This window comes from Acinonyx jubatus, chromosome B2 (genome assembly GCF_027475565.1).
Source record: "Acinonyx jubatus isolate Ajub_Pintada_27869175 chromosome B2, VMU_Ajub_asm_v1.0, whole genome shotgun sequence".
Taxonomy (NCBI): domain Eukaryota; kingdom Metazoa; phylum Chordata; class Mammalia; order Carnivora; family Felidae; genus Acinonyx; species Acinonyx jubatus.
The window spans coordinates 71,358,506-71,378,413 of NC_069385.1; the positions used below are offsets into that span (position 1 = coordinate 71,358,506).

Genomic DNA, 19,908 nt, shown 5'->3' on the forward strand with positions numbered 1-19,908 from the left:
TATTAAAATAAGTAACAAAATATTCATTGCTCTGGTAGAAATGATACGAAAATAAAAAGATGTTGTTTGCTTTAAAGAAAATTCCTAATTTTTGACATTTTTTAAATGGTAGCTGTTCTGACCATGTGCTTGGAACTACCAAATAAAATATTCTAATGTGTGGTCACTTTCAGTGGCAAAGTTTTGAGAGAAAAATTAGTTGAGAAGTGCATATTTAAAAGAAAATTTAAGACCTTGTTCATGGGGTGCCTAGTTGGGTCAGTCAGTAGAGCTTGTGACTCTTGATCTCAGGGTCATGAGTATGAGTTTCATGTTGGGTGCAGATATTACTTAAAAAAATCTTAAAAAAAAAAATTAAAAGACCTGGTTCAGGCGCTTGAATGGGTCAAAACCAAATTGCTGTATTAACATGGGAATGCATGAGAGTACAACATGAAATACAATTGCATGTAAATGACATGGCCTAAACTCTAAGACTGTAGGAGTTCTTAGGAGAATGATTAGTGAAGGGTGAGTAATAAAAGCAAGAGGGGCAATGAGAAGGAAGTCATGAGGGGAAATACCCTGAGCTGGATAGTGCTGACTAATAATTGGTATAAATCCAGAATCTATGTAACTTCTGGCCACTGGGCAGTTCAGTACTTGGGACAAAGAAAGAGAATTGTTACTGCTGGTGCCTGGTTAAACCTTTTGTTTATATTTTTAAATGTGTCAGAGTTTTAATGATTACTGAGCCTTGAAACTCTGATTTAAATTTTTAATGTTAACTCCTACTTTTTCTTGAATTATTCGTAGGGATTTATAAGGTAGGAGATCCTTTATCTCAGTCTTCTTGAAGTTTAAGGCCACCTGGAATGCTGAGTCAGTTGGTTAGCCCAGTGGTCTTTGAGGAACGTAAAAGAGCTGGGTTTGAAATAGTGGTAAGAGAGTGTTTTCCATAGTGGTTCAGAAGACAGGGAAATGAAAATTTGCTGTGGAAAGGGAAGCAGACTACTTAACTCTGGTGAGTGGAAGAATAAAAGAAAGGGGGTAATGTCACCTTACCAAGACATCCCCAAGGACTTGTCCTGCAGGGGGCACAGGAAGACCCTATAGTAATTTGCCCCTAGTCATCCCCCCAACAGTTCTTTTTTTTTTTTAATATTTACTTATTTTTGAGAGACAGAGTGAGATAGAGTGTAAGCAGGGGAGGGACAGAGAGAGAAGGAGACACAGAATCCAAAGCAGGCTCCAGGTTCTGAGCAAGCTATCAGCACAGAGCCCGACATGGGGCTCGAACCCACAAACCGTGAGATCATGAGCTGAATTCAGACGCTCAACTGACTGACCCACCCAGACAACCCCCCCCCCCAACATTTTATTTTCCATTTTCAATTATAATTCAAGGGCTATTAGGTGAACCTTTTATGGGACTCATTGGAAGCTTTTACCGTAAGTAGACTATATTAGCATTCATTCAGTTAGTCTAGCCAGTAGTCAGTTTCAAAAGTTGCATAATATAGGGTGTGCCTGGGTGGCTCAGTCAGTTAAACTCTTGATTTCTCCCGGAGTCATGATCTCATGGTTGTGAGATGGAGACTGGAGCCCCGCGTTGGCTCTGAGATGGGCATGCAGCCTGCTTAAGATTCTCTCTTCCTCTCCCTTTGCCCCTCCCTGACTAGCACACCCTTGCCCCCTCACACACACTCTCTCAAAAAAAATAAAATAAAAAATTTCAAAAGTTGCGTAATATAAAATGTGAAAACTAGAAGACTGTGATTGGGACTAACTGATGATCTTGCTTGGTCTTCTTTTTCTGCTCTTTTGTATTCCCATTTGTTCCTTTTACCTGAGTTGTCATCAAAATAAGAATATTTTTATAGCTAAGAAGAGAGAAAAAAATCTATTTGGAATTGACTTTTGGACAGGCACTTTAGCAAAAGCTTCATTTTTCCATATGTTTAAGAAATTTTTTAATTTTTTGTTTGATTTCATCTGTTTGGCTTTTCTATCTTAGTTTGCAGTTTGAATGTTAAGGATGGTTAGAGGCTGTTTAATCCAGAACTTTTCATCATTTAATGTACATATGAATCACCTGGGGATCTTGTTAAAATGTAAATTCTGATTTAGGAAGTCTGGGGTGAGGCCCAAGGTTCTGCATTTCTAACTAGTTCTCAGGCAATGCCAGGGCTGCTAGTCCAAGGACCACATATTAAGTAGCAAGAATCTACTCCATTTTCTCAGGATGTTCAGCAGCCTATACGTAATTAGCAATTGTTGGGCTTTTATTTTTATTAAAACAATTTTTTTTTAACGTTTATTTATTTCTTGAGAGACAGCATGAACAGGGGAGGGGTAGAGAGAGAGGGAGTCAGAGAATCCTTGGAAGAAGGAAAGCCAAGCCCAAGAGCCTGAAAACAGAAGAAGGTGGAGAAGGACAGAGTATGCTGTGGGACATCCAGGTGGGGGCTCAGAGCCACTTTCACATCCTGGTTCTGCCCCTGTGTTCTTGTGTGACCTTGAGAAAGCCATTCAGCTCGAAGCAGACTCCAGTCTCTGAGCTGTCAGCACAGACCCCAACATGGGGCTCCATCTCATGAACTGAGATCATGACCTGAGAGCTGAAGTCGGACACCTAACTGACTGAGCCACCCAGGTGCCCCGTGCTTTTATTTTTTTAATGTGGCAAGAAAGCCATACTTCTTTGTGTAGGAAATATTTAAAAACCAGGAGAAATCTTCCTTTCCACCTAATTAAATGGCAACTCATTTTTAATGAATAGCCAACTTGATTCATCTTGATACATTTTTAAAATGTATCATAAGATTGTCTTCTAACTGTATTGCTTTTGAGGATTTGAAGAACTAGAATTTTTTCAACTATGTCTGTGTCCACTTACTGTTTTGGAGTGCTTACATTTTGGACTTTAGGTAACCACTGAGAAACAAATTTAAGTGAACTTAGAAGGTATTAAAAATATCTATATTCAAATCTAGTTTTTGAGGTAGAAGCTTCTTCCTATAGAAGGGTAAATCGTAAGTTTCTGTTTATGTGAAGTGACTATTAATGCATACTTTGTTTTCAGACCTGTAAGAACTAGAGGAGGTAATATGACTAGATTTTGTGTCTTTGGTAGTGTCTGTGTACTTGCATTTAAATCTAGCCTGGATTTTCTTGTGCCTTATGTGGTGTTAGGTTTGTTGCAGGGCTGGAGGTGAGGTAAATGTGTACGTGTGCTCACGTATGTGCACCTGCTACTTGGGTGAAGTGGGACTATGTGAGAACTCTTCTACTCCTTTAAGATTCCTGATTTTCTAATTCTTTGTAGATTGGTGGAAAGGAAGAGAGAGCATACTCTAGTCCACCGAAGTGGCAATTAGCAAGATGCATGTTGCAGTTAGCAAATAAATTCAGTCCAGATTTGACTGTTCTGTTCACTGGTTGAAAGGCATGCTTTGATATTCTACTTGTTAGATTTACCTTAACTCTGCTAATTAGTTGATTTTGTAAACTTGTACATAGGAGGGGACTTTATCAGTCAGCTCTTATTTTATGATAATTACGTTTTTTTTGAGGGGGGGAGGGTGTTGGTAAGGGAAATATCAACTTAGGTAAATTTAATTATAATTTAGTTTATGCTGTCACTAATTTTATTTTAGATTGTGGGATTAAAACATAATTTTCTATTATATACAATAGCTTTTGGAGTTATTGTATATTTATATGTACCATTCTTGTTAGTAAATCTTACGAAACTGTTGCAATACACTGGAATATTTTAGGCTCAGTTTTGTTTTTATCATTCTAGTGTTTAGAAAACAAGTTTCTTGACAGATTGAGAAATCCACCTGATTTGTTTTTTAATTTGAGTTCTGTTTTGAGTCATTGCTCACTCAAGTAGTAAAAGCTTCTGATTTTACAGAACTTACTTGGATGACACCTATTCATGGAGAAATGAATTAAGTAACTACTGTAGTTGCTGTCTACTTTTGTGTAAATATACTTACAAGCTTGAGTTTGTGGGCTGTGGGTAATCTATGGTTTGTTTTTCTACATTTCAAAATTTGTGCATTTATCTCTTTTTCTTCTTTCATTAGAAGGATTGTCTTTTTTCCTGTCTACAGAGTTTTAACACTGATCCTTTCTGTCTTACCCGGAGTTTGTTTTGTCAGTAACCTAAACTCTTTTTTGGATTGTGTAAAATACTAGTTGTAGTATTAATGAGAATGATATCCACCTTTGATGAACTACTGCTATGTGCCTTGGACACAATATAATAATAGCTGACATTTTATTACCATGTACTGGGTACTTTTTGAACCCTTCATGTAGTAACTTGCTTAATTCCTTCTCTCTTTCTATTATTTTTATTGTGGTAAAATATATATAACATGAAAGATGTTAACATCTTTAAGATGGTAACATCTTAACGATTTTTAAGGTCAGTGATATTAAATACATTCATAATGTACACAAATGTCAACTAGCTTTCCTCTTCAGAACTCTTTTCATCATGCAAAACTAAAACACTATATCCATTAAATGATAGTTTCCATTCCCTTCTTCTCCGAGCCCCTAGCAACCACCATTCTACTTTCTGTCTGACTTTTATCATTCTAGGTACCTTATATAAGTGGAGCCATACAATATCTTGTCTTTTTGTGATTGACTTATATCATTAGCACAATGCCCTTAAAGTTCATCTGTGTTGTGCCACGTCAGAATTTCCTTTTAAATGGTAAATAATAGTCCACTGTGTACCACATTTTCTTACCCATTCATCTGTCAGTGGACACTTGGGTTGCTCACACAATTTAGTTGTTTGTTGTGAGTAGTGCTGTTATGAAATAAACATGGGTGTACTACCTCATTTAATTATTTTTTAAAAAATTATTTAAATTCAAATTAGTTAACATACATTGTAGTAATGGTTTCAGGGATAGAACCCAGTGATTCATCATCACTTAAATAGCACCCAGTGCTCATCGCAACAAGTGCCCTTCTTAATGCCCATCCCCCATTTAGCTCATCTCCTCACCCACCTCCCCTCCAGCAACCCTCAGTTCTCTGTATTTAAGAGTCTCTTATGGTTTGCCTCCCTCTGTTTTTATCTTATTTTTCCTTCCCTTCCCCTGTGTTCATCTGTTGTGTTTCTTAAATTCCACATATGAGTGAAATCATATATTTGTTTTTCTCTGACTTATTTTGCTTAGCATAATATACTCTAGCTCCATCCATGTTGTTACAGATGGCAAGAATTCATTCTTTTTGATCACAGAGTAGTATTCCATTGTGTATATACATCACATCTTCTATATCCATTCATCAGTTGATGGACATTTGGGTTCTTTCCATAAGTTGGCTATTGTTGACAACACTGCTATAAACATTGAGGTACATGTGCACCAAATCAGCATTTTTGTATCCTTCAGATAAGTACCTAGTAGTGCAATTGCTGGATTGTAGGGTAGTTCTATTTTTAATTTTTTGAGGAACCTCCATATTGTTTTCCAGGGCAGCTGTGCCAGTTTGCATTCCCACCAACAGTGCAAAAGTATTCCCCTTTCTCTGCATCCTTGCCAACATCCTGTTTTTTTCCTGAGTTGTTCATTTTAGCCATTCTCACAGGTATTGTGGTGGTATCTCATTGTGGTTTTGATTTGTATTTCCTTGATGATGAGCAACGTTGAGCATCTTTTCATGTGTCTGTTAGCCATCTGGATGTCTTCTTTGGAAAAGTGTCTATTCATGTCTTCTGCCCATTTCATGACTGGATTATTTGGGTTTTTTTGGTGTTGAGTTTGATAAGTTCTTTATAGATTTTGGATACTAACTCTTTATCCTATATGTCATTTGCAAATATCTTCTCCCATTCAGCAGGTTGCCTTTTAGTTTTGTTGATTGTTTCCTTCAATGTGCAGAAGCTTTTTATCTTGATGACTACCTTATTTAATTCTTTCAAGTACCCTGAGAGGTGAAGACTTTGACCAGGAAATTGAGTCTCAGAGCAGTCAAGTGATTTGTGCAGAATCACAGGCCTAAGAAGAGTGTCTGGGATACATGTTCTTAACTACCATTGTAGACTTCCATGTATCTTTCTTTTTTTAATGTTTTAAATTTTATTTTAGAGAGAGGGAGAGAGAAAGAGAGTATCTTAAGGAGGCTCCCGCTCAGCATGGTGCCTCATGTAGGACTTGATCCACATCCCTGGGCTCATGATTTGAGCTGAAATAAAGAATTGAACACTCAGCTGACTGAGCCACCCAGGCACCCCATTCCGTGTGTTTTTCTTTGTTGATGCCTTCTATCTTGCCTTAGATATCTTCAACCTTATTTACTATATATTCACATATAATTAATGGTATATAATACAAATACCTTTAACTCTAAAGTTGGCAAATAAATTTAGAGTATATCATTTTTTTAATGTTTTTTTTCATTTCAGCTATAAATATGATCAACTACAAAGTAAAGCTGAAACTCCTTAAAATGGATTTTAAGGATCATACTTTCTTCCTGTATGCTTTTCTTCTACCAGAGGCGATTATTTGTTGTACATAATAGAATTATAATTTTCGGAAAACATGGGAGTGATAGAGTGATTTGGATAGGATCTGTTTTTGGTATGAGAGAGTTCATGGAAGGGAGTTTTGAGTAAGAGTTTGAAGATATGTATTTTGGAATAAGATGGTGTACTATTACGATATATAGGCTTAGAAACAGGCATGCACAAATTTTTGAGCAGTAGAGGATGTCAAAATAAGAAAGGGATAAAGAAGTTGCAGTTCTGAAGTTAAAGTACATACTTAGGAGTTGGACCATTAGAATCATTTCATAATATTTGATGAGATTTTTGGTTCTAATCTGCCTGCCTGTTTCTTTAGGGATCTAGATAGCAAGCACTATTGAGTCTGGTATTATAGGCTTTCCAAAGCCCATAATGATAGCATTTGTACCATTGGCACATGTAAACAAAGTAAGCAGATTAAATTATTTTTTAATTGTTGGGTGGTTTGGAACAAATTTGCTCTATATCTTATTACACACTTGATTATTTGTATTATGTATCAATAATTCTGTGGAATGGAGGGAGGAATTTAGAAACTGACATGGGCTCTATGCCTTGCTAAACTTTTATAGTGTTGATTTTTAAGCTTTGAACAATACTCTAAATCTTGCTGGTTGAAGGGGGTGTCTTGAAACAAACATCTATATTTGAAAATTATTAATACCTATTAATAGAAATAAGCACACATACTGTAATGAGAAAGCTTTGAGAATTTGTAATTTTTTTTTTTGATGGTAGATATCCCTAGGTCTTCAAGATTTGCTTGCGATGAATTACCTAAATTGAAATAAAAGTGAGAGTTGTTTGACTGATGATTTTTCCATAGACTAAGTTTTACCAAGTACCAAGCTTAAACAAAAAAAAGTAGATGAAGAGACGTAGTAGAAAATTTGCTGTGTAACTCTCAACAATAGCCAAATTATGGAAAGAGCCTAAATGTCCATCAACTGATGAATGGATAAAGAAATTGTGGTTTATATACACAATGGAGTACTACGTGGCAATGAGAAAGAATGAAATATGGCCCTTTGTAGCAATGTGGATGGAACTGGAGAGTGTGATGCTAAGTGAAATAAGCCATACAGAGAAAGATACCATATGTGTTCATTCTTATGTGGATCCGGAGAAACTTAACAGGAACCCATGGGGGAGGGGAAGGAAAAAAAAGAGGTTAGAGTGGGAGAGAGCCAAAGCATAAGAGACTCTTAAAAACTAAGAACTGAGGGCTGATGGGGGGTGGGAGGGAGAGGAGTGTGGGTGATGGGTACTGAGGAGGGCACCTTTTGGGATGAGCACTGGGTGTTGTATGGAAACCAATCTAACAATAAATTTCATATATTAAAAAAAAAAAGAAAATTTGCTGTGTAAACAACATATAAAATAAAGATGGCTGTGCTTAGGTAGAAGATATTTACATGTTGGTGAGTTGTCTAAATGTTCAGTGGCATGCTGTTGGCTTGCCATTTAGTATCCAATCAACATTCTAAGATCAAAGGCTGGTTAGACAGATTTGACAGTTAAATTGGTGGGGAAGTGAATGGGCTTTGCAGTTTAAAATTAAATAATACATGTTGTCTGTTTAATTACTGTTGTGTGTATGTAAGTGATCACTTAATAGAATGAAGCTGAGGGCTTAAAGTGACTTTAAGACCATAAAACCTTAATCACATCTGTTTCATGACCTTAAATTGATGTGATATGAGGATTAAAAAAGAGCTAATCCTTTTTTTATTAACTAAAATCCATACTTTACTCAGATTTGCTTAATTTTTCCCTAATGTCTTAAAAAAAGAGCTGATCTTTTTGAAGAAGACTTCTGTGCTTATAGAATCAGTAAATCAAAATCAAATTGCTTGTTGGGTTGGAATCTTTTATAATGCTGAATGAAAATTTTGGTAGTTTTTGATGAAGAGAATATGTTAGAATTGTATCTTCATTTCAGTGATTGTTAGCAGCATTCAAAAATTTTAAAAAGGTCAGGTGGTGGTGGTGGTGGTGGTGGTGGTATTACTGTATACGTGTGTGTGTTCTGTTAGTGTGAACATAGAATGACCTTCATGTGAATTCTTTGAGTTTCTGGAAGATGAAATAAGGTAAAGCTCTACTTATCTTTTAAATAGTTTTTCTTTCGGGGGTTGAAATGTTATTTTTGTCACATAAACAGGTAAATAGCAATTAGTTTAAAAGTAAAGTTCATGTGTAGGATTACCTTGTTCTATCATCAATTATTGTTCCTTTTGTGAAAGTAATGCAAACAGTGATTCCTAAACTTACCAGAAGTCTTTCTCTGAGATTCCTGAACTTATTTTGGTAGACTTTAGGCTGTGTTTCCATAGAATTCTAGTTTAAATGGTGTTTGGATTCCTAACTTAGGCTATAGAGCTTGCTTAATTCCTAAGGTACCTATATTACTTACTCTATATGTCAGCTTTGAAAAATGACAGAAGGTACTATTCCAACACTGGTAACTAACCAAACTATAATTGTAACAAATGTAGGAAGTTTATAAAAAACACTATTTTGACTAGTTTAAAAATTCTATTGGGGAATACTGATTTGCTTTTACAGGATAAGAGAGTGAGAGTATTATGGAGATTGTGAAGGGGACTCTGTGACACTGATTATTTTGTGTAGGTGGATGAAAGTCTTTTAGGACTTTCAGTTTTGCTTGATATCGATATGTCACTAGCCTTGATCAGAGTATTCTTAGGCTCATTAATGGAACTAAGTGAATGAGATAAGAAGGAGGAAAATGTCTTTCTATTTGAGAAAGTTTTTGGTAAAATATACATAACATTTTTTTTTAGGAGTTGAAAGAAACAGGAAAAAAAAACTGGGTTAAAGGAGACATGGATGTACTTTGTAAAAGTGATTACAGTAGATAAAATTTACTGAGTAGTGAGCTAGTAAGAGAAAAAGGCAAAGTGTGCAAACTTCCTTCCATTGGGAAGGAAGAAAGCAGGTGTTTGACCTATCAGGTCAGCTGTTTTGCATTGTTGTAGAACAGGGTGTGACAAGTGTAGGTAGGTAGGGGGCAGAGTCTGGTCACCTGCTCTTAAGGTTTATAATTGTATCTAGGGAAGTGTCTCTAAACTGAATTTTCTTTGTAAGAAACTTTAGTATACCTGAATTTATTTCTGTGTACTTTTAGAACTTTGAGAATTAGGTTTCAGGGACTTGGGTGCAATTCTATTGGTAATAGAGACGAGAGGAAATGTAGCTGGTATAGAAACAGTAGAGGTTTGGCTGTATACTCTTAGGAGAGAAAAGATACAAAGGGAAAGTAAACTCTGGGCTTAACGTTACACACTTGTCTCTGTTGAAGGACAGGAAATAGATGGCATGAATCTTCATATGAAATTATTATGTAAGGAGCTAGGATCATGTAACCCCTGGTATTAAGGGTAGGTTGGGGGACAAACCAGTGAGGTTATGTCATAGGCACATTTACAGTACGTGAATCCACCTGTTATACAGTGGGCAAAAAAAGAAAAAGAAAGTAACCAGTATATCCATTAGCATTATATTGAAGTAAGCAGTAGAAACCGACTTTGGCTAATTTCAGCAAAGGAATAAATTGGAAGGCTCTCAGGAGAACCAGTCTGGGAAAGTGGGTATGAATCAAGGGCAGGCAGGCATCAAGGACCTGAGCAAGGTCAGACACAGGAACACTTTGAGTAGGAAGCCACCATTGGCATTTGTTGACAGTGACTCTGCTGTTGCTGTGAATAATTTTTGAGCTATTCCTGTGCCTCTCTGTTACTCATTGAACTTAAAATTTTTATGAAGGGAATATTTGATTGTCTAGTTTAGAACCTGAGCCTATTTCTAACCTGGTTGTGAGGAAAGGCCTTTTGGCCTTTGTCACTTGTCACTTGTCACTTCTGCCAAGCTAAATCAAATAGTCTCCTTAAATGCTCCATGGCTCAGTAAATAAAGTGTACCCAGTTACTCATGCTGGAAGCTAGGTAGTCATCCTTGACTTCTCCTATATCCTCACTCCCATATCTAATCCATAGCATATTGTCCTGTTAATTTGCCTCTTAAATGTCTTGAGTTTATCCATTTACCTCTGAGTAATCCTTGCTACTGTAGTCCCACTTGGTATACAACAGAAGCTTCATAATATCTCTGGTCTACAGATTGGTTCCAACACATTATGTGAGGGTGAACTTTAAAAAATGCAAATCAGATTATGCTGTAATTTTGCTAAAAGCCTTTCGGTGGTCTGCCTTTTATTTACTTATTATTTTTCAGCTTTAGTCCACCTTTTAAATCATAGTGGGAGACTGGGACTCTGCAAACTACATTTCTCAGACCCCCTTGCCAGCTCACTTCTTGTTGGATTTTAACAGTGGGAGCCCTGGCAGGAATTTGGGAGATAAGAGAAAGGACTTTGCTTGTTTCTAGTTTCTTTATACCTCCAGCAGCCGAACATAACTATCACTTCATTCTCCAGCTTCTTTTGATACTCCCAGCACCAGCCCTGCTGCTCCCTCTCACAGGTACCAGCTTCTGGGTGGTACATTCTAGATAGATGTAGTGCCACTTGCATCTCTTCCTCACCCACTGGGCTGTGTCCCCTTAGCAGTTTGAGCAACCTCTTTTCTGTGTCTCTTCCATAGAGTTTCAAACTTGAGCTGCAGAGCTCTTCTCCTTAGAGGCCAAGGTATCAGCTATGTGGTGCCTACTCCTTCGAGGTTTGAACACCTAGCTCAATGGACCTCCTCACCCTCTTTCAGGCATAGCCCCATAATGCCCTTCCTCCAGGTTCCTAGCTTCTCATGATGCACTTCTTTCATTTTGTTCCCCCAGCCCTTTGGTGGTAGTGCTTCCTGCAGTTACTAATCTCTTGATTCCCTTAGCCTTCCCCTTTTACCTTTTAAGCATTTCAATATCTATATAACCAGTTTCCTCTATTAAATCTCCTGTGTTTGAATTACCCATATAGTTTCTGTTTGTCTCCTAGAAGGGATTTTCCAATGTCTAGTAATAAAGTGAAAAAGAGATTTTCATTAATTCCTAAGTTTGGAACTACTTCTCTAGCCTCAAGCCATGCCATTTCCTCTTTTTCTCTTTATGCTTAGTATTCTGGAATTTTTTTTAATTGCCAGAGCATGCAAATTCGTTTTTGTCTCAAAGATGTTGCACCTGGTAGACTGTGTGCCAAACTCTGTCAGCACTCCTACCTCCCTTTCCTTTACCCTCCCATTCCATAGTTGCTTGGCTAACCCCTGCATAATGCATGCCAGAGGCAGTACACTATGGAGGTTAGAGACAGGCTATTGTCTGGGTTTTAATATCAGCTTTGCTATTTGGCCGGCTTTATGACTTTGAGCAAGTTACTTAATATGTGTTTCAGCTTCCTCATCTGGAAAATGGGGATAATAATTTTACCTACATGGTAGGATTGCTGTAAGGCTTAAATGTGTTAATGTCAAGCACTCTGAACATTGCTCCTTGCTCCGTGCATGGTCATTGCTCAGTAAGTGATGATAACGTGCTGTGATCAGCTCCATGAGAATCCCTCTGGGATGTCTTTCCCCACCCCCACGCTCTGACAGGTCCCACCTTTTGTATGCTCCTGTAGTGCTGTGTACTTTACCTTTTCAACACTTAACTATGCTTGGGTTATTTGTTTAGTGTCTTGCCAGCATATAACAGTATATGGGATAGTGGCCTTTTTTTTTTTTTTTTAATTAAAGAATCTGGCTGCTTTCAGAGACTTTGGAGTCATGTGGAATAGTTTTACATTCTTTATCTTTCCTCCCTAACATGAACAAGCTCCTTATTTTTCATAGATATCATATAACAAAAGAACACATGATTTGGAATGACTGGAATTCAAACCAAAAAAATCATACCCCAGAAACTTTTGTTCCAAAGCCTGAAAATTTATATGTGCAGAAGAATCCCTGAATACCAACTGCTAAATAATTTCTCTGGTATCTCTCTGCAGATGCAAGCTTGTTTCCCATGAGCAATCCTTTATATTGAATTCTATCTTCTAAAGCCTTTTTTCCTTGATCTTTTAAATCTATTTACAATAAGTGTACATAGACGGTATTTTCTTTTAATATTCTACTTGAAGTAGAAAGGTCTGGTAGTAAGATATCTATATCTATATCTATATATCTCATATATATGTGTTAAAGTATGGATGAATAGAAAATAATTATGACAGGAAAAAAAATATGCCAGCACCCTGGGATTGAATATTTATTCTATTTCAACATTATATTTAATTCTGAGCTTCTGAGCAGCCAGTGAAAAGGGAAATATAATTTTTGTCATCATATGAACAGAAGAGGAAAACCACCTCTTTTTTGTGAATTTTAAAATTTATTAGCATAATTTAGCCATTCTCAAATTGTGACTGTAGACCACTAATTCTGCTGAATACTAACAGATATCAGGATTAAGTTTTAAGGATAATGGGATAAATAAGATAAACAGACTCTTTTTTTTTTTTTTAAGTTTCTAATTTTGATTCCAGTGTAGTTAACATAAAGTGTTATATTAGTTTCGGGTGTACAATATAGTGCTTCTACAATTCTGTTCATCACCCAGTGCTCATCATGATAAGTGTACTCTTTAATCCCCTTTACCTATTCCATTCATCCCCCTTCCCTCCTCTCTTCTGGTAACCATCAACTTATTCTCTATAGTTAAGAATCTGCTTCTTGGTTTCTCTTTGTTTCTTAAATTCCACATATAAGTGAAATCATGATATTTGTCTTTCTCTGACTGACTTATGTTGTTTTAGCAGTATATACTTTCTGTCTCCATTCATGTTGTTGCAAATGGCAAGATTTCATTCTTTTTTATGGCTGAGTAATATTCCATTGTATGTGTATACCACATCTTTATCCATTCATGTATCAATGGACTCTTGGGCTGCCTCCATAATTTGGCTATTGTAAATAGTGCTGCAATAAACAACGGGGTGCAATGGATTAGTATTTTCATATTCCTAGGGGAAATCCCCAGTAGTGCAATTGCTGGATTATCGAGTAATTCTGTTTTTGATTTTTTTTTGAGGAAACTCCATACTGTTTTCCATACTGGCTGCATTGTTGCATTCCTACCAACAGTGCAAGGGGGTTCCTTTTTCTACATCCTCACCAACACTTCTTTCTTGTGTTTTTGATTTTAGTCATTCTGACAGGTGTGAGGTGATAGTTCATGGTAGTTTTGATTTGTATTTCCCTGATGATGAGTGATGTTGAGCATCTTTTCATGTGTCTGTTGGTGATCTGTATGTCTTCTTTGGAGAAGTGTCTGTTCAAGTCTTCTGCCCATTTTTTAGTTGGATTATTTGTGTGTGTGTGTGTGTGTGTGTGTGTTTAGATTTTGAGTTGTACAAGTTCTTTATAGATTTTGGATATTAACCCTTTATCAGATATGCCATTTGCAAATATCTTCTCCCATTCCAAAGATTGCCTTTTTGGTTTTGTTGATTGTTTCCTTCGCTGTGCAGAAGCTTTTTATTTTGATGTAGTTCCAGTAGTTAATTTTGCTTTTGTTTCCCTTGTCTAAAGAGACCTATTTAGAAAAACGTTGCTGTGGCCAATGTCAAAGAAATTGCTGCCTGTGCTCTCTTCTAGGATTTTGATAGTTTCCTGTCTCACATTTAGGTCTTTAACCCATTTTGAATTTATTTTTGTGTATGGTATAAGAAAATGGCCCAGTTTCATGCTTTTCCATGTAGCTGTCCAGTTTTCCCCATACCATTTGTTGAAGAGACTGTTTCCCATCACATTATCTTAACTCTTTTGTTGAAGATGAATTGAACATATATTCATGGGTTTGTTTCTCAGCTTTCTGTCTGTTCCATTGATTTATGTGTGTCTTTTTTTTTTCTTTTTTGTGCCAGTACCATACTGTTTTAAATACCCCAGCTTTGTAAAAGTCTGGAATTGTGATACATCTAGCTTTGTTTTTTCTTTGTCAAGATTGTTTTCACTATTTGAGGTCTCTTGTGGTTCCACAAACATTTTAGGATTATTTGTTCTAGTTTTGTGAAAAATGCTATTGGTATTTTGATGGGGATTGGATTACATCTGTAGATTGCTTTAGGTAGTATGGACATTTTAACAATATTTTTTCTTCCAGTCCATAAGCATGGAATATCTGTTTATTTGTGTCAACTTTGATTTCTTTCATCAGTGTTTTATAGTTTACAGAGTACAAGTCTTTCATCTCCTTGGTTAAGTTTATTCCTAGATATTTTATTATTTTTGATACAATTATAAACAGGATTGCTTCTTAATTTCTCTTTCTGTTGCTTCCCTATTAGTGTATAGAAATGCAACAGATTTTGGTACGTTGGTTTTTGTATCCTGTGACTTTACTTAATTCACTTACCAGTTCTAGTAGTTTTTTGGTGGAATCTTTAGCATTTTCTAAATATCAGGTAATCTGTAAATAGTGAAAGTTTCACTTCTTCCTTACCATTTTGGATGCCTTTTTTTCCTTTTTATTGCAATAAAGAGACTTCTTTCTTTTCTCTTTTTTTTAGTAAGGAGACTTTTTATGTTTTCGCATAACTAAATATTCCTAACACCTTGACATCCTAATATCTTGACTTTCTAGGAGAAAGAGATATTGTTTCACTAATTCATTTTGCCACGAAATACATTTTAAAGCAAATATTAAGCTTTGCAAAGTGCTGGCCTAAGTCCTTGAACAACGTGATGGATTATATCTTCAGAACCATTTTTGCAGAAGATATCACAGTTGCTTTTTATTTGACCTTTCCTTATGGTGATGTAAATTTTGTTTGAAACATAATCCAGGGCAAGGCTGACTTCTTCCAAGGAATCTAGATTTTCCCTATCAACCAGGAATTGCTGCTTTTGAAAAGCATGTGCAGGAGTGCTTTGGGAACAAAGTATTTCTGTTGTCTGCCACCCTGCTGGCCTGGTAGTTGGTTTAGGAGCCTCTCAGAGTCATTCCAGACTGAGGCTGATTTTATTTTTCCTAGTGTAACCTGACTGTCCACAACCCATACCTGCTAGGGCTGCAGCTGTTTCAATATGTAGCAAGGGCCTGAGCTCTCCACCTTCTCTCCAGGGGCCTGCTGGGACTAATTATTTTGAAAACATTAGTAACAGCATGCTTCCAATTTAGTCTCCAAATGTAAGCTCTTTTCATCATCCTTGCTGCTCTTCAACCTGTTTGTTACATACGTCTTTTACCTTAATCAGCTCTCCCATTTCTCCTCTCCTCTCCTAAACATGTATATTTGCTCTTTAGAACATTTGTTTATGGGAAACAAATTATCCTCTGTTATATTAACCTCTGTTATGTTACCTTCCATCTCTTCATTTAAGGTTTCCTTTAATGTTTCTTCTACCCGCTGGCCTTAACTTGATTGAGCTCCATCTTTCAGTTGTTGCTTCTTTTTTCTGACATATCTTTTGGGCAGGAGGTTGGGCAGGTGGGTCAGCATTCTTCATTCTCAGTAGTATATCCAGACTATTACTCTTACACTCTTTTAATGAACAGCCAGCAAGAACAACTTAGTAAAATAAAATTCTGTTCTTTTGAGCCTTATGCCTTTTAACTTTCTTATTTCTGTCAACTTTTTCTCCTTTGGCGATTTTGGGACCTGGATATCATCTTCATTTTCATCCCACATATTGCCATATTCATTTGGTAACACAGCCTATCCATCTGTGATTTTCTCAACTGGAATCCATTTGGACTTTATTTTTATATATGGTGTGAAGTACAGTTTCGTTCTTGATGATCCACTGATGGGGAAGCAGTGATGGTAACTTGACCATTTGAGGAATGATGAATTTTGAAGTATAGAAATTGCCCCATAAATTGATTGGCTCTAAGAAGATAAGGACTGATTAAAAATCCTTAGGAATGTTGAAAATGTTTAAGATATTTTGTTTAATATATTTAAAACTTTAATTTTATAGAAATGAATGAGAATTGTACCTGAAATGATGATATCTGGCTATATCATAATCTTGATTCAAAGAGAAAGGTTAGCTGTTTTGCTAACTGAAGTGTAGGAGAACACTGGATAGTTTGAGGTCCAGCCATTTGCAAATCACTTGTTTCCTCTTTTTCCCTAGTGCAAAGTGGAGAGAGTAATAACTAATTCATAGAATTGTTGGGCTAAGAAAATGCAGTAGTTACATATAGATGTATGTGTGTTTTGTAAACTTTGATGTTTAAGATCTAATAAAAGTTAGAGAACCATTCTCTCTTAAGATGGGACATAAGGTTGCTCTTTGACATCACATTGTCTCCAAAAAAAAAAAAATGGGTGTTTTTATAGAAAAAAATATTTTAAAAATTTAATCCGAATGATAATGGTTGGGGCCAGGAGGTGGGGGGATCTAGTGAACGTTATTTTATGCAACTATTGTAAGTCAAAGGAAAAAGAACTGTTATTTCTTACGACCCTATGCTAGAATTGCACTGTTAATATTACTTCTTTTTTATTAAAAAAAATTTGTTTTTTTAACATTTATTCATTTTTGAGAGTGAGAGAGAGCATGAGTGGGGAGGGGCAGAGAGAGAGAGGGAGACACAGAATCCAAAGCAGGCTCCAGGCTCTGAGCTGTCAGCACAGAGCCCAACGCGGGGCTTGAACTCACGGACTGTGAGATCATGACCTGAGCTGAAGTCAGACGCTTAACCGACTGAGCCACCCAGGCACACCAATATTACTTTTTTAATGTTTCATTTACAGGTATATGATGTTGATCGATGGCACAAATGAAGTTTTTATGATTGATAGAGATAATTCGGTGTTTCATGTTTCAAATCTGGAATTTCCATTTCGTAAAGATCTCCGTATACATTTATCAAATACTCTCTTGGATGGGGTAAGTCATATATTGTTGTTCTTGTTTTTTAAATTAAACGTTGTTTTCTTTCTCTTGCAAATTGTATTTTTATTAATCCAATAGGAAACTTACAATCTAGTTTTTTTTTAGTTTTTTTTTAAATTGAGGTATAATTGACCTGTAAAGAAAGAAATCTAGTTTTTATTAGGATGTTAAATTTCATTTATCTCTTACCTTCATTTTCACTTGAGCATTGTCTTGAGTCTGAGAGTAAATGAACAAAATTAAATCTATTTTTTTTGTTCTTTGTGATTAAAAAAAATAATTCTTGTTCAAAAAGACTAATTTTATTATTTTATATGTCAAAATTGAATTTTAATTAAGTGATACAACATACCACATTTCCCTTGGCTCTTTAAAGAGAATCATGCCTTTGAAAGCAACCACTGTACTTTAACATTTGAAGTTTGAAAGCTAATAAGAATTTTCCCATTTCAGAAAATCTATATTTAATAATCCATAAAATTACTTGGTTAAAAATATTTTAACTTTCTTCCATACAAACAGCTTTCTTCCAACCAATTCTGAAAATATTTATTCATTGTAAATAAAAATTAAAATAGTATATAGAACATTAGAAAAAAGCTGGTAAAAATCACCTGAACCTACCATTGGAGTAACTTCTGTTACCATTTTGATGAACATTGTTCCAGACTTTTCTCTTTGCCACAGTGTTGTCTTATGTCTGCTTGTGTGGTATATAACATTTTTATTAGTAATAGCAACTCAGAACATAGGTGCTTTAGGGTAGTTGGGACTCAGTAAGATTCTGAATAATGTTGGAACCTCTGCTTTGATTAAAAATGAGTGCTCTGGTTAAACATATATACACAGGTATAGCTACATATTTTGTGTGAAGAGAACCAAGTATTACATGTATTTTTGTGATTTGTCTTTTTTCCCCATGTAGCAATTTGTTTTGGACACCTTTCTCACATAAATGTCTGAATGATGTACCATTGTATATGTAAACACTATAATTTGGGGTATCCAAGTATCTTGACTGTGAAAATTTTGTAGGGGATGCTCTTTAAAAATATGAGCCATCTCAATAGCCCAACCTCAACCTAATGAATTAGACTCTCCCAGGGGCCAGAGTATCTGTACTTTCAATAAGCATGCAAGTGAAAGGCGCCTGGGTGGCTTGGTCAGTTAAGCATCCAACTCTTGATGTTGGCTCAGGTCATAGTCTCGCGGTTCAAGGGATTGAGCCCTGTGTCAGGCTCTGTGCTGATGGAATGGAGCCTGCTTGAGATTCTCTCTCTCCCTCTTTCTCTTCCCCTCTCCTATACTCTCTCTCTCAAAATAAATAAACTGTTTAAAAAAAAAAAAAGAAAAGAAAAAAAAGAAAAAAGAAAACGCTCAAGTGATTCTAATCAGGCAAGTTTAAGAAACACTTCTGTAATTTATTTAACCAGTCTTCTTTTGGTGGGCATTTTGACTTTTTTTTTTTTTTTTGGTAAGACACTTGAATGCATATCCTTGTATCTTTTTCCTTTCACATTTGTGCAGTTTTATAACTAAGATTCTTAGAGGTAAGATTATAATGTGTATTAAGAAACTTTTGATTGCAAGTCACTGAAGCCCAACTTAAAGTAACTGAGGAAAGAAAGAACTCTATTGGCACAAATCATTGTTTCAGGTTGGCCTGCTTCTGGCTGGATCTGGGGGCTCAAAGGATACTGGCCAAGTTCTTTCTCTTTCTTTGCTTTACTTGTCTGTTTGGTCTCATTCTGCATTAAGGCTCTTTTACATGAGAGGCAAATTGCATTATAGTGCAAGCAGAAAGAAAACTCTTTCTCTTCCAACATCCATATGTCAATCCCAGGGAGAACTTCAAAAGGCCGGCCTGAGTTACGTATCCATGGAAGAGTGACACTGGAGGCTGGTCACTTGATGGCAGCACTCCCGCTTGGAGTGCAGGAGGAGTAGTGCTTCTAAGAAAGGATGGTAGTAGGCTATACCTTGTTCCCCATGCTGTGGCATGCCAATTATAAATATTGACAGATGTAACTGGTACCCTTCTTTCCAGAACGTTTAAACACATGCACAGTTCTACGAACCATTTGTAAAGGATATGTACGTTGTCTTAAATGCTGGGTTTTGAAAATTGAATATTTTCTAATTGGATGAGGGAAAGACTTCTTTTTTATTTTATGGGACAGTATAGCATAGTGGTTAAGAGCCCTAACGCTTAACTGATGGTGCCTTACTGGCTTTATCAGTTATTTTATGAGGGATTTAAGTAATTTACTCAGTTTCTTCATCTGTAGTGAAGGGAGGCTAAAAATAGTACTTAGATTTTGGTGCTGTTGTGAAGATTAAGTTGGATAGTTTATAAAGTGCTGATAACAGTATCTGAGACATAGTAAGTAAATGTTTACCTCTTTTTTGCATTTATGTGAATTGTTAATGAGGTTTAACAGTTTGTTCTTTATGAGTTACTGTGTTTCTTCTTTGAGTTGCTGGCTCAGATCCTTTATATGT

General features: G+C 36.1%; 1 protein-coding gene across 1 annotated transcript in view; it reads left to right on the forward strand.

Moving 5' to 3' along the window:
* The window catches only part of RNGTT (RNA guanylyltransferase and 5'-phosphatase), a 306,719-nt gene that overhangs the window by 65,700 nt on the left and 221,111 nt on the right, over positions 1 to 19,908 (forward strand). The window contains exon 9 of the mRNA XM_015069535.3: positions 17,265 to 17,400. Coding sequence (XP_014925021.1) covers positions 17,265 to 17,400 — 136 coding nt within the window. The remainder of the gene's footprint in view (positions 1 to 17,264; positions 17,401 to 19,908) is intronic.